This window comes from Pseudochaenichthys georgianus, chromosome 7 (assembly GCF_902827115.2).
Source record: "Pseudochaenichthys georgianus chromosome 7, fPseGeo1.2, whole genome shotgun sequence".
In the NCBI taxonomy this organism is placed as follows: Eukaryota; Metazoa; Chordata; class Actinopteri; order Perciformes; family Channichthyidae; genus Pseudochaenichthys; species Pseudochaenichthys georgianus.
The window spans coordinates 40,077,096-40,091,756 of NC_047509.1; the positions used below are offsets into that span (position 1 = coordinate 40,077,096).

Genomic DNA, 14,661 nt, shown 5'->3' on the forward strand with positions numbered 1-14,661 from the left:
TGTGTGTGTGTGTGTGTGTGTGTGTGTGTGTGTGTGTGTGTGTGTGTGTGTGTGTGTGTGTGTGTGTGTGTGTGTGTGTGTGTGTGTGGTTATACGAAGCCCAAAAAGGAGGCCTCTCTCTGGGAGAGGCTGAGAGGCCTCCTCCCTTCAGACGCTGGGCAGGAGGCTTTGAAGTTAAAACAAAAGGTGTCCCCGGTGGGTGGGGGTCTCGGTTGAGGGGCCGTACAGGTTGCAGATCCCACCCACATAGAGCAGGGGGTGAATGAAATGCTGCAGCGTCTCTCTCTCAGAATACTGATGAAGCTAACAGTTGCTGCATGTGACCTCCTGTGAAGACGCGCTGGAGGAGGAGGTCAAGCAGCCACACATCAACCACATCCAGAAAATAGTGTTTTTTCTATTTTGGATTGTCTGAGAGAAAGACAAACACAGAGAGGGAGGAGGGGGTTTGGGAGGAGACCACAGAGTGTCCAACCATGCGCGTACATGTTGCTGGGTTTTCTTCCAGGCTTGGATGACTTGAAAGCATCCAGATGCAGGATGGAGAGAAGGAGGGAGAGACAGAACAAGAGGCATGAGGGTCCAGCTTTTCCTCCCACACTGGGGTTTGATTTATATCATTCACTACGAGAGGTGGTTTGACATGAACATGTGAAGTTACGTTGAACTGTTACAGTAATGACTCCTGAATGGCCGTATGAATACACTCCCTCATCACTCTGCGTCGTGTTACCCACATAACTTATTCAGGCTTTAGCCGCAAAACATGTTCAAAAAACATCGACTTCAAGGCGAGGAACCGGAGGTGGCACAATGTTTACTATCGGGGTTTTAGGACTGATTACTGCACCGCTCTATTACTAGCAAGCTGCAGCTAATATTTTTACAAATGGTGCATTGGCTTTTTGTTGATAAACAATCATGAAATACCTCTGCAGTCCCGTTTGTACAATCAACGTGAGGGGGGGCTCTCTCCCATCATGCATATCAACATCACCGCCTGCCATTCAGGTGCATACGGCTACACCAGAAGACTTCAGCGATGACTTACTACACACAGTTTTCTTGAAAGGTATGAAGAAGAACTGAGCTGCTAGTATTTCAGGGAGACCCAGCCTAGTCCTGCTCTCAAACACTGGCTGTGTGTGTGCACCAGTGAGGGGCCTCCTGTGGCTCTTGCTTGTTTGCCTAACATAATGATATCCAAACAGTGGAGGAACTCGCTCAGGTGGGAGTACTGAAGACGATTAGGGCCACATTTGTTTAATTCTGAAATTAGTCAGAATTCTGATTGACGGAGTTCTGAGAATAATTTATGTAATAATTCGGACTATTCATCTTAGATCTCAAAAAGGAATTCACTTGGCTATAATCCTCTTCAGTATGGCAGCAACATAGAGCTCCAGGCCCGGACTGGCCATCAGGAGGACCGGGCCGTTTCCCGATGGCCAGGCCTGCTAAGTGGCCTGCTGGCCTGACGATGTTTTTTTTATACGTATGTATTGTGAACACAAATGTGGGTCTGACTCTGCCTCACAGAGGGTGACTGGCTGTCTACATGATGTGGCCTGCCGACATGGCCACTTTCATACAGATCATACACTAAAGCCCTAATCCCACCAGGACCGTCTGCGCTGCGTTGCGGCTGCGCTGCGGCTGCGCTGCGCTGCGGCTGCGCTGCGGCTGCGCTGCGGCTGCGCTGCGGCTGCGCTGCGGCGTTTTTAGCGATCGCGGCCACTCTAGTCAATGGGTGCTATTCCACCAGACCCGCGGCGCAGCGCAGCGCTCGAAGCGCTCGAAGCGTCCCAGAAGCTACTCGCCGCAAGGAATTTCTCAAATATAGGATGAATCCTATTTTTGACGCGGCGCAGCGCAGCGCAGGCAGGAAGTGATGAAAATCACCTTGTTGTCTGCTTTGCTGGTTGAGGGGGTGCACCCAAAACCGGCTCCTTCTCCTCCCCCCACCACCGTCTTTCAAGTATAGAAGAATACATGCCAGCGTTCTCCTCCGGTTTACAGGCACTGTAAATTATATATATATAGAATAATTATGATGATGAATACATATTTCTTTACCACTAAAATACAGCAACACATCTTTGATTCATGTCGTTTATAACTGGAATATTACAATTATTATTAACTGTGTCTGTAGTCTACAACACAACAACATAGGAAATGACAACAATAAACACGATTTAAACAGACACAAACATAAACCATTTAACTACGTAGCCTACTACTTGTAGAAGTACAAATGTCCAGGAAATATTCCAAAATCAACAACAACTGCGAGGCTGCACACACGACGCTCCGCTTCCGCAACGTTTTGAAACGCGCCTGGTGGGTTATGACGCAGGAGGAGGTCGCAGTGTGGCGCAGTGTGGCGCAGTGTGGCGCAGCGCGGCGCAGCCGCTTCTGGTGGGATCAGGGGTAATGCCCTCGATTGGTCTCTGTGTGTCATTCAAGCTCGGGAGGGTGTTACGGCCCCTACACACGGCGGCGTGTGTTGCCGCTAGGCGGTGGGCGTGTCTTGAGCTTGGGGAGTCAACGCGACCAACAACCAATCACATGAATGTCCCGCCCCGGACATACAAAGCAAAGCATTCATGCTACATCCATGCTGGCTAAATATACTGTCTATGCTTGCTAGCTGTCCATTCAAACGAAGTACACTGCATATAAACTCTCCAAACAAGCGAAAACCTACCAGTTTCCCCCACTGTCTCTGCCCCCTCCCCCCATGCCTGGCTCCTCCGGTTTGTATCCCTGTATGTAAAGAGGGACTGGTCATAGAGTACCGGGTGATTCCCTACCGCCACGATCATTTTCTCCTCCTTTTGTTGACATATGGGAAATAACTGCGGTCTGGCTCTCCCAACATACACCCGGTTTGATTGGCTAGTGCTTGTACTGTCAGATTTGCATACGCGGGATTTGATTGGCTGACGCCTCCGTTGCGAGCACCGCGAGAGAAGCTACGCTTTTCTCCCACAATGCAGTTCGGCGAATCGTGACGTCACCCCATTCAAAGTGAATGGGCAGAAGCGTTGAAGCGGCAATGCATAATAAATCAAAAGTAGGGTCATTTTCTCATAAACTCCTTTCTGCAGAGGACTCGCCCCCTGCTGGCTGTTGGAGATAATGCTACGTTTTAGGCAGCATTATCTTTCAGACGTTGCTCCATTCACCATGCACAAAGTCTACAGAAGAAGAATGGACGTTCTCCGGGCACTGTCTGAGGCGACCATTTTCTAAGGCGGGGGGCTGGCATTGAGAAACTACACCCCACCATGCTGGCAACGGCCCCCAGCAACTCTGGCTTTTAATGTCGCAATGTAAATCTCTAACATGGAGGGTTTACCCTTCTCTCTCCCTACACAGCGCTCACTGCTCTTTCTTCTCGTGCCAAGCCCATCACGAGTGGGAGAGAGGGGAGACTGGAGAGCTTTTTGCATCACCCCCTCCTGGAGCGAGAGTGGGCGACATCAGCCTCGCTAACAGAGAGAAGAGAAGGGGTTGGGGAGATAAAGTGTGAGACGCAGGGAGGAGGCGTGTGTCTCCTTTTGATGTGCCATGGTGTTTGATGCCAGGTTGATATCTCCGCTACTGAACTGGCAGTGTGCTCTCCACCCTGCTCTCCCACTCACCGCCCCCCCCCCCTCACTGCTCCACCACAACTCTCCCGCAACTGCCTCCCTAAAAGTCTGTCACGGACTCCCGTCGTCAAGCGCCGTCGCAAATTAGCGGGGATGAGCTTCAGAGCGTCTCCTGCAGCCGTAATGAGCTTCACACACACACTCTGAGAGGGTTTGAAGTTCAGTGTGTGTGAGCAGCACCTTCACACTGGGGAGAGTGATGGGAGCTACCCAGACATCTGCCATGGGTGCAGAGCATGATGGGCGTTTATGAAGGCTTCATTAACACGGGGAGATACTGCTGCTCCGTGCTGATTCAAAACAACATAGTTATTGCTGTACCTGCGTTACACAAGTGTGAAAAGATGGATTCTGTCTCCAAGGACAACCTGGCTGAACTGGTGCTTATTGTGCCAAATGCAGACAGCATGAATGGCACTATTTATTTTGAATACAATTCTAAGTATGTCAAGTATGATAGGCGGTACAAATGATTAACAGACATGTACACATAATAATAGGCCTTCAGCTCTAACATTGCTGAGCACCAGTCTATTGGTATCTAAAGCAAAGACATTAAAGCTTTCAGCAGCACTGACGTGTATGTCGAGAGCAGGGAGAGTGAACAGAGATCAGGGAGGCAGAGATCTGAAGCAAGGCCTATTCAGTGTGGATATTTGAAAGGGAACACAGGGATTGCAGCCTTTACAGACCGTTTACATGCACCAAAAGCTATAATTGGGCCTCTTTAAAGGATTTGGTTATCCCATACTTTGTATATGGCATCATAAGGGGTGAAAACACTACACCCCTGTTTGAGATGTAACAGCTATCGGCATGGCCTGCCAAAGCCTTATGGGATCCATGTTGTGACGGCGCGGAGGGAAACAGGCCGCTCGTGTTTGGGTGCAGCAGAGAGTCTGAAACATTTCTGTTGTTGTGCCAGATCTCTCCAAAGTGAAATCTGAAAAAGAGCTCCTGACAGATCCTGAAGGCTTCATGTTTGCATTGATCAAAACAATGTCTGATGGATAAAGACGTGGATGCTGGGGATTTGCAGGGGAGGAGGATTTCTTTATTGGAGACAGAAGTCTTCTGGGAAGATGGCACAACATCCACCAACTGAAAATACATGTACACTCTGTCAGCTGTACATGGTAACAGTCACATGAGCCGAGTGGAACCATAGTTTGGTTTTGATGGCCGACAACCTGTCTATACGGGATGCTATTTATTGATTGTGACACAATTCAAAAGCAAAGTACACCAATTTAATGTATTTATTGCCAATTTTATTCTTGTTCTATTCAGTTTTGCGTTGGTATTGAGTCTTTTAATTAGGAATGTTACATGTCAATTGAAATAACTTTCTTAATATATTATGTGCATGCCCTTTCTCATAGTGTTTTTTGTCTCTTATTCACTTTTGCTGTAACAATAGGCGCGTTCACACCGGAGTACCTTTACCCGTACTTTTCCCGTTTAGTTCCGATAGTGCCTGGAATTTTGCGTTCACACCAAAAAGAGAATTTAGTTCCGAGAACTTTTACCCCCATTTGTAGCGCCTGCTAGAGAGGTGGTACTATCCTGGGTGGTACTATCCTGGGGAGAAAAAAGTACCAATTTTGATTGGCTGGGCGAATTGCAAAACCCTGAAAGGTTTTGTGAAGCCGCCATTGTATTTGCTGGCATTAGCATTATTAGCATTAGCATTAGCCCCGCGCACCAACGTAGAGAGAATAACTTATGGCAACACAACATAAAACATGGGAGCGGTGGAGATGAGGTGGTGTCGGCATTCTGGTGATTTACTCGGAAGGCTTCAGCAGAAGCTGCTGGGAGTCCCAGCAGCTTCTGCTGAAGCCAGTCCACAACTCCGGAGACTTCCGGCCGGGGACTCCGGGTGGCAGTATACGCCGTGAAGTGGTTTGCGGCCTGCCAGTAAACCCAAAGCAGAAGAAGAAGTGACGTCAGCGGCTTCATTTGCGTAATCTTCCCTCAGGGAACTTATTCCGGTGTGAACGCGATCTGTACTTAGTTCCATGGGGGAACTAAGTGCTGGGAACTAAGAACGGCAATACTTGGTGTGAAAGCGGCTGTCTTACATTTCCCCTCTCTGGGACGCATAACGGGATTCTGATTCTGATTCTCATCAATCACGAAGCTACTTGTTACTCTGTTTATTACCTGGACATTGGTGGGTTTGTTTCATTTCTATTTTTGGTTTGTGAAGCACTTTATGTTACCTTTGTTGTGCTATATAAATAAAGTTTGAATTATTTAGCAAGATATAAAGAAATGTAAAAATAAATATGGAGGACAGTATTGAAGAGAGGAAGCAAAGATATATAACAGTAAAAGTCAAACAGAGATTAAAAAGCATTTAACTAACTGACAATATTTTCTTCTTATGATGTTCTTCAGTGGTAGCTCCTTTTCAGATGTAAATAATATAGTCTGTGTGGGGGGGCACTACATCATGCTTGTCCCCTCAGGAACTTTTACCGACAGCACTGTTTTTACTTCGCTGGGGGCCGTCGTCACTGCCAATAGTTTCCCCCCATGTGTGACCTCAGCACTCAGCACGTTTCTACATAACTGTTATTCAAACCACGGGGTAACGGGTTGATGTTATAAGAATCCCCCCCTGTGTGTCCATCACCTCCTCTTGACCCATAACAGAGAGACGGCCTTCCTTTCTATACCCAGGAGAGAACGCAGCACCTGGGGGTGAATTCAGTAAGGGTTTACAGGGATAAACATGTGTGAGTAGGACAAAAAGAAACATGGAATTCTCTTAGTAAAGACAAAGGGTAAAACGCACCACCAAGCAAATATTGTGCCTGTGTTTCTCTGCTATCGGCACATATTATCTATGAAACTGACACCGTGGGATTCACAAAGGTCAATGCTGATATATATATATATATATCTGTCATATGTATAGTATACAGTGTGGTCACTGAATAATACAGATAAAGGAAGCATTATCTTCAAGCCCTTCCATACTTTACCCATCTGATACAAGAATAGGTCAAATTAGCCTGCACAACTTGATGGCCGTGTTTTGTTTTCATATTATGGCAGAATATAGTTTGTGAATGGGGCCTTGGGACGTTTGCATGTGATGTTCATTCATTGTGTTGGGAGCGGCCCGTTCCATTCTGTGTGAAGTGTCCCTTGAGCACCGGAGCTGCTGCTGACTCAGCACGGTTGTAATAACATGAATGGAACACCGGCTAGGCAAACAACAGCTTTCTGAGTGGAATACAAACTTGACAGCGTGATGGTCCTCTGACATTAAGCTGTCCCCCCATAGAAATGTGTGTCACCTAGTAACGCCTGTTTTCAATCGACACTCAAATGATGTCATGGGAAACATTTAATAGCTCGCAGCTTAGACATGGTTTCAAGAAAAGCTGATTATAATATGAGAAATATGTAAAATGTCCGATTACTAACTGATACAAAACCTAAAACGTGCTCGACTTACACTGAACAAAAATATAAATGCAACACTTTTGTTTTTGCTCCCATTTTTCATGAGATGAACTCAAAGATCTAACATTTTTTCTATATACACAAAATAACCATTTCTCTCAAATATTGTTCACAAATCTGAAAAAATCTGTGATAGTGAGCACTTCTCCTTTTGCACAGGTGTGCCTTAGGCTGGCCACAATAAAAGGCCACTCTAAAATGTTCAGTTTTATCACACGGCACAATGCCACAGATGTCGCAAGTTTTGAGGGAGCGTGCAATTGGCATGCTGACAGCAGGAATATCCACCAGAGCTGTTGCCCGTGAATTGAATGTTCATTTCTCGACCATAAGCCGTCTCCAAAGGCGTTTCAGAGAGTTTGGCAGCACATCCAACCGGCCTCACAACCGCAGACCACGTGTAACCACACCAGCCCAGGACCTCCACATCCAGCAAGTTCACCTCCAAGATCGTCTGAGACCAGCCACTCGGACAGCTGCTGCAACAATCGGTTTGCATGACCAAAGACTTTCTGCACAAACTGTCAGAAACCGTCTCAGGGAAGCTCATCTGCATGCTCGTCGTCCTCATCCGGGTCTCGACCTGACTCCGGTTCGTCGTCGTAACCGACTTGAGTGGGCAAATGCTCTCATCCGATGGCGTCTGGCACGTTGGAGAGGTGTTCTCTTCACGGATGAATCCCGGTTTTCACTGTTCAGGGCAGATGGCAGACAGCGTGTGTGGCGTCGTGTGGGTGAGCGGTTTTCTGATGTCAATGTTGTGAATCGAGTGGCCCATGGTGGTGGTGGGGTTATGGTATGGCAGGCGTATATTATGGACGACGAACACAGGTGCATTTTATTGATGGCATTGTGAATGCACAGAGATACCGTGACGATATCCTGAGGCCCATTGTTGTGCCATTCATCCACGACCATCACCTCATGTTGCAGCATGATAATGCACGGCCCCATGTTGCAAGGATCTGTACACAATTCCTGGAGGCTGAAAACATCCCAGTTCTTGCATGGCCAGCATACTCACCGGACATGTCACCCATTGAGCATGTTTGGGATGCTCTGGATCGGCGTATACGACAGCGTGTTCCAGTTCCTGCCAATATCCAGCAACTTGGCACAGCCATTGAAGAGGAGTGGACCAACATTCCACAGGCCACAATCAACAACCTGATCAACTCTATGCCAAGGAGATGTGTTGCACTGCGTGAGGCAAATGGTGGTCACACCAGATACTGACTGGTTTTCGGACCCCCCCAGACCCCCCCAATAAAGCCTAAGGCACACCTGTGCAATAATCATGCTGTCTAATCAGCATCTTGATATGCCACACCTGTGAGGTGGGATGGATTATCTCGGCAAAGGAGAAGTGCTCACTATCACAGATTTTTTCAGATTTGTGAACAATATTTGAGAGAAATGGTTATTTGGTGTATATAGAACATGTTTTAGATCTTTGAGTTCATCTCATGCAAAATGGGAGCAAAAACAAAAGTGTTGCATTTATATTTGTGTTCAGTGTAGGTAATCCTTTCTAGCTTTCAAACGTATCATCATGTAGCGACTTGAAAAGTCACATAACAAGGAAACGACTGACATGATGACAGACTCGACCTCAGGCACATTTCAAGTCCCTGCAAAGAGATCTTCATTCCAAAGAGCAACGTGTTATTACACCGCTTTGGGATATTCTCACAGGGCTTCAGCGGTTTGACTTTAATTAAACTTCTGCAACAGGCGGTACTTACTCATCGTCTGGTGTTAGCTGCACTGGTTCATTAGTAAACTGCGTGTCAAAGTTCTCGAGGCCGTAGTCGTCAGTGATTTGAGGTTTGAAGGGCGGCGTCATCTCTTTCTTCTCCAGCTGAGGGAAACAAACACATAAAGCTGCTGTTATACATAAAACATTTTTAACTCAATGTTCAGGATTATTTTTGTGATAATTTGCACAAAACATAAACAAATTTAAGATTTTACTTAATATGTTGGCGAAAATTATGTTGGCGTTAACATTCCTGTCTTTTAAGAAATGGAAAAGCATGTGTGTTCATTTGTTACATTTGACTAGCACGTTTACTCTCTTTGCTTTGTCACTATTCTACTGCCACACACAATTAGTACGTCTGTTGTAGTGGCAACAACAGACGTAAAAATGGCCGCCACTCTGACCCTCCTGTTATGTTGATTTGAGAATGTCCGCTCTACTCTACTCTTTCTCATTCAAAATGCACCTTTGTACGTCTTTTATACATGAATATGTGTCCCCGGTGTGTCAGGGAACTCACCTAGTGTCAGAAAACACAACCCTCTCTTTTTTCCTCCATACCCAAATCTCTAAAAACGGGACTGCAAACGGATCTGATACAGACTGATGCAGATTTGAAATTGTTCTGACGTCAGAAACGGGGTGCTCCGCCTATATGGCCAACTCTCCACCTATCAGGGGAATGAGAGGTTGCGTGGCATGGTAACAGCATGGCAACAGCATGGCAACAGCATGGTAACAGCATGGTAACAGCATGGTAACAGCACGGTAACAGCATGGTAACAGCATGGTAACATGACGCTCGTGCCTCGCCCCCCTCCTTTGCAGGGGGCGTGGTCAGCTGCAGCTCATTTGCCACAGAATCAGCCCTTGCAAAAACAGGGCTGGAATAGACAAATAGAGCGAAATGAGGCATGGCTAAAATGCATGATCTGTTTGGTATTTTGAAAAAAAAACTTCACAGACATGTTCTATATAGGTATGGCCCTACAATATATGTTTCAAATATAGCATGATAGGTCCACTTTAAGCTTTCTTACTGGGCATGCTAACAATATTTCCGAACCTTAACGGAGACTACAACATGTTGAAGTTGTTCTCTACTCTTCTCATTTGTTTTGAAAACAACTCTCCAAAACCTCCTCTTTCAGAATGTGGAGCGATCCAAACCATGACAGCCTGCTGAGCTTGGCTATAAGCAGGATGTGTATTGTGTGAGTGTCATATTCTCCTTCTGTGCCAAATACCTTCATTATTGTCCAACAACTATTAAAACACATCACTGAGCCACACACACACACGCACGCGCACACACACACACACACACACACACACACACACACACACACACACACACACACACACACACACACACACACACACACACACACACACACACACACACACACACACACACACACACACACACACACACACACACACACACACACACACACACACACACACACACACACACACCTTCCTACTGCCACAGATACTAGTGACCAACTGTTTCAGAAAATGACTGAACTTTTAATCATTTATATATGTGAGAGGTTTTTTAAAAGTTACATCTCAAGTAGGAACCAATGATCTTGGAGCAAAGAGATGACACAGGATATAAGAAAGTATTAAGAGAGGGACAAGCCTGCTAGCTTTGTACATAAGCACTCAGAGATGATTTAAAGAGGCCCTATTCTGCTTTGAGGGGTGTTCCCTCTCCTGCAGTGTGACATACAGGTTTGTGTGCATTTCAATGGTCTGCAGAGGCTACACTTCCTGTGTTCCCCCCACTGACTGAGACTCCATTGGGCTCCTTTGTTTACTTCCATTAAATAATGACATCACTATGTAACACTCACGTTTCTATTGGCTAGAGCTCTGACACATTAACACTAAGGGGCGGGACATCACTAAGCGGTTGACCAATTACAACAGAGTCCACCAGTTAACCAATAAGAGCAGACTGGGCTCTGGTTTCAGACAGAGGGTGAAAAGAGGTGCTGCAGCACAGACAGTATGAGACAAATAGAGCTTTTTGGACATTAAAACATGGAGACATGTAGAGACACTACATACTGATATACACCTGAACATCAGCAGGAGAGGACTCTTTAAAGTAGAGACACTACATACTGATATACACCTGAACATCAGCAGGAGAGGACTCTTTAAAGTAGAGACACTACATACTGATATACACCTGAACATCAGCAGGAGAGGACTCTTTAAAGTAGAGACACTACATATTGATATACACCTGAACATCAGCAGGAGAGGACTCTTTAAAGTAGAGACACTACATACTGATATACACCTGAACATCAGCAGGAGAGGACACTTTAAAGTAGAGACACTACATACTGATATACACCTGAACATCAGCAGGAGAGGACTCTTTAAAGTAGAGACACTACATACTGATATACACCTGAACATCAGCAGGAGAGGACTCTTCAAAGTAGAGACACTACATACTGATATACACCTGAACATCAGCAGGAGAGGACTCTTTAAAGTAGAGACACTACATACTGATATACACCTGAACATCAGCAGGAGAGGACTCTTTAAAGTAGAGACACTACATACTGATATACACCTGAACATCAGCAGGAGAGGACTCTTTAAAGTAGAGACACTACATACTGATATACACCTGAACATCAGCAGGAGAGGACTCTTTAAAGTAGAGACACTACATACTGATATACACCTGAACATCAGCAGGAGAGGACTCTTTAAAGTAGAGACACTACATACTGATATACACCTGAACATCAGCAGGAGAGAACTCTTTAAAGTAGAGAAACTACATACTGATATACACCTGAACATCAGCAGGAGAGGACTCTTTAAAGTAGAGACACTACATACTGATATACACCTGAACATCAGCAGGAGAGGACTCTTTAAAGTAGAGACACTACATACTGATATACACCTGAACATCAGCAGGAGAGGACTCTTTAAAGTAGATACACTACATACTGATATACACCTGAACATCAGCAGGAGAGGACTCTTTAAAGTAGAGACACTACATACATACTGATATACACCTGCACATCAGCAGGAGAGGACTCTTTAAAGTAGAGACACTACATACTGCTATACACCTGAACATCAGCAGGAGAGGACTCTTTAAAGTAGAGACACTACATACTGATATACACCTGAACATCAGCAGGAGAGGACTCTTTAAAGTAGAGACACTACATACTGATATACACCTGAACATCAGCAGGAGAGGACTCTTTAAAGTAGAGACACTACATACTGATATACACCTGAACATCAGCAGGAGAGGACTCTTTAAAGTAGAGACTCTACATACTGATATACACCTGAACATCAGCAGGAGAGGACTCTTTAAAGTAGAGACACTACATACTGATATACACCTGAACATCAGTAGGAGAGGACTCTTTAAAGTAGAGACACTACATACTGATATACACCTGAACATCAGCAGGAGAGGACTCTTTAAAGTAGAGACACTACATACTGATATACACCTGAACATCAGCAGGAGAGGACTCTTTAAAGTAGAGACACTACATACTGATATACACCTGAACATCAGCAGGAGAGGACTCTTTAAAGTAGAGACACTACATACTGATATACACCTGAACATCAGCAGGAGAGGACTCTTTAAAGTAGAGACACTACATACTGATATACACCTGAACATCAGCAGGAGAGGACTCTTTAAAGTAGAGACACTACATACTGATATACACCTGAACATCAGCAGGAGAGGACTCTTTAAAGTAGAGACACTACATACTGATATACACCTGAACATCAGCAGGAGAGGACTCTTTAAAGTAGAGACACTACATACTGATATACACCTGAACATCAGCAGGAGAGGACTCTTTAAAGTAGAGACACTACATACTGATATACACCTGAACATCAGCAGGAGAGGACTCTTTAAAGTAGAGACACTACATACTGATATACACCTGAACATCAGCAGGAGAGGACTCTTTAAAGTAGAGACACTACATACTGATATACACCTGAACATCAGCAGGAGAGGACTCTTTAAAGTAGATACACTACATACTGATATACACCTGAACATCAGCAGGAGAGGACTCTTTAAAGTAGAGACACTACATACTGATATACACCTGAACATCAGCAGGAGAGGACTCTTTAAAGTAGAGACACTACATACTGATATACACCTGAACATCAGCATGGTAGGACGCCTTTAGAACAAATAAAATAAGGCTATATACTGCTTAACAGTACTGAATGTTCTGTTTTCAAATGAAGTAAAAGTTAATGGGTGTGTGACTATAGTTTGTCACACAGTATTATTTTAAAACAATAACAAAGTACCCTGGCTCATATGCCCATAACAAATGTAGCATGCAGTACATCAGCAAGCGTGGACACATGGTCATATCTGCTGCAGCACCGTGGGGACATGTCTGAGTAGAAATGAAGGCATGAGTGAAAAACAACAGAATGGAGGAGGCTGAGGCAGCGAGTAATTGTGCCCGAGTGATTCAGCCAGCAGAGTTTTTGTGTGCTTTGTTTCCATGGTTTCCCATCGGTACCTCATCCTGTTAAAATGTGCTCTGAGGACATTTTCTGAGAACACAGTGAAGTCAGACCCCAGGTACACAGGCTGCTCTGCATGCTGCTGTGGTCCTTTCCTCACTCAGAGAATATACACATGTACTGTCTGATAGTTGACATACAGTATATGAATATACACTATTCATATGTCAACAGGTGAACCATGTTATTCAGATGTAAATAGAGTCTTTGAGTGTTTTTTCTCATGAATCTAGAAAGAGACAATACTTTATTCAATTTGTCGTAAAAATAACAGACTAACAATAATGAAGACCTGTGCGTTCTGAAATGCCTTTGCAATGACCGATGGCAGTAAGGGTTAGGGTCCTGCTTAGCTTAGGATACTTTTTGTTGGGTAAATATATGTATGTAGAGTGGTGCAGAAACGAGTCCTAAAACCAGGAAATAACTTCCGGTTCCCTTGTCTCAAAGTCAACAGCTTTTTGAACGTGTTTGTGGTTAGAAGCCTTAATTAAGATTTACTGAACACAAGCTGAAGAGATTCTGAATGTCTGAAACTGCTATGTGTGATGGAAACGGCGGTACAAGAGACTATTAAACGCCAGAGCTAATTTAGTGTAATAGACCAACATCCAATGAGGACGTCTCATTGGTCTTTGTAGAGGAAGGCCTTTGGGATGCTAACTTCAGGGTCGGCCTACAGAAGTATGTACTCACTGCACCACTCGTGCACTCTAAACACTGTAAGTCATTGAAGTAAGTGTTAATGAAGTGTTAAGGTTGCATTTACAGAAGGTTACAACTCATTATTTTGAGTAAGCAAGTCATGAATTCTGAAAAGAGACAATGCTGTTTTTTGAATGTATTTTTTGAACCTTTAAGCACCGCACACAGAGTGCCATCTCATTGGTGTAGAGCAGTGTTTCTCAAACTTTTTCATACCAAGGACACTTGACCAATAAAAAAACACTCGCGGACCACCTAACTCCACAAATATCCCAAAACACATCGTTTTTCTAGAACAGATTATAGATCGCCTGAAAATGGTACAAACAAGTGGCAACATGTGTGACGAAGGTGTTGCCCTGGGCTTTATCATGCAATAGAAAGTAGAAACTTACGCCCGTTCCATTGCGGAGATATTCCCGCGAGAGTGCGGAAAACTTAAATGTATTTATTTATTTCAAATGAGAAATG

At 44.7% G+C, this 14,661-nt stretch overlaps 1 protein-coding gene across 4 annotated transcripts in view; it reads right to left on the reverse strand.

Moving 5' to 3' along the window:
* Window positions 1-8,880: 8,880 nt before the first annotated feature.
* Window positions 8,881-14,661, reverse strand: part of prkcz (protein kinase C, zeta) — a 176,774-nt gene continuing 170,993 nt past the window's right edge. For all 4 annotated transcript variants that reach the window (XM_034086343.1, XM_034086346.2, XM_034086344.1 and 1 more), the window contains one exon: window positions 8,881-9,000. In XM_034086343.1, coding sequence (XP_033942234.1) covers window positions 8,881-9,000 — 120 coding nt within the window. The remainder of the gene's footprint in view (window positions 9,001-14,661) is intronic.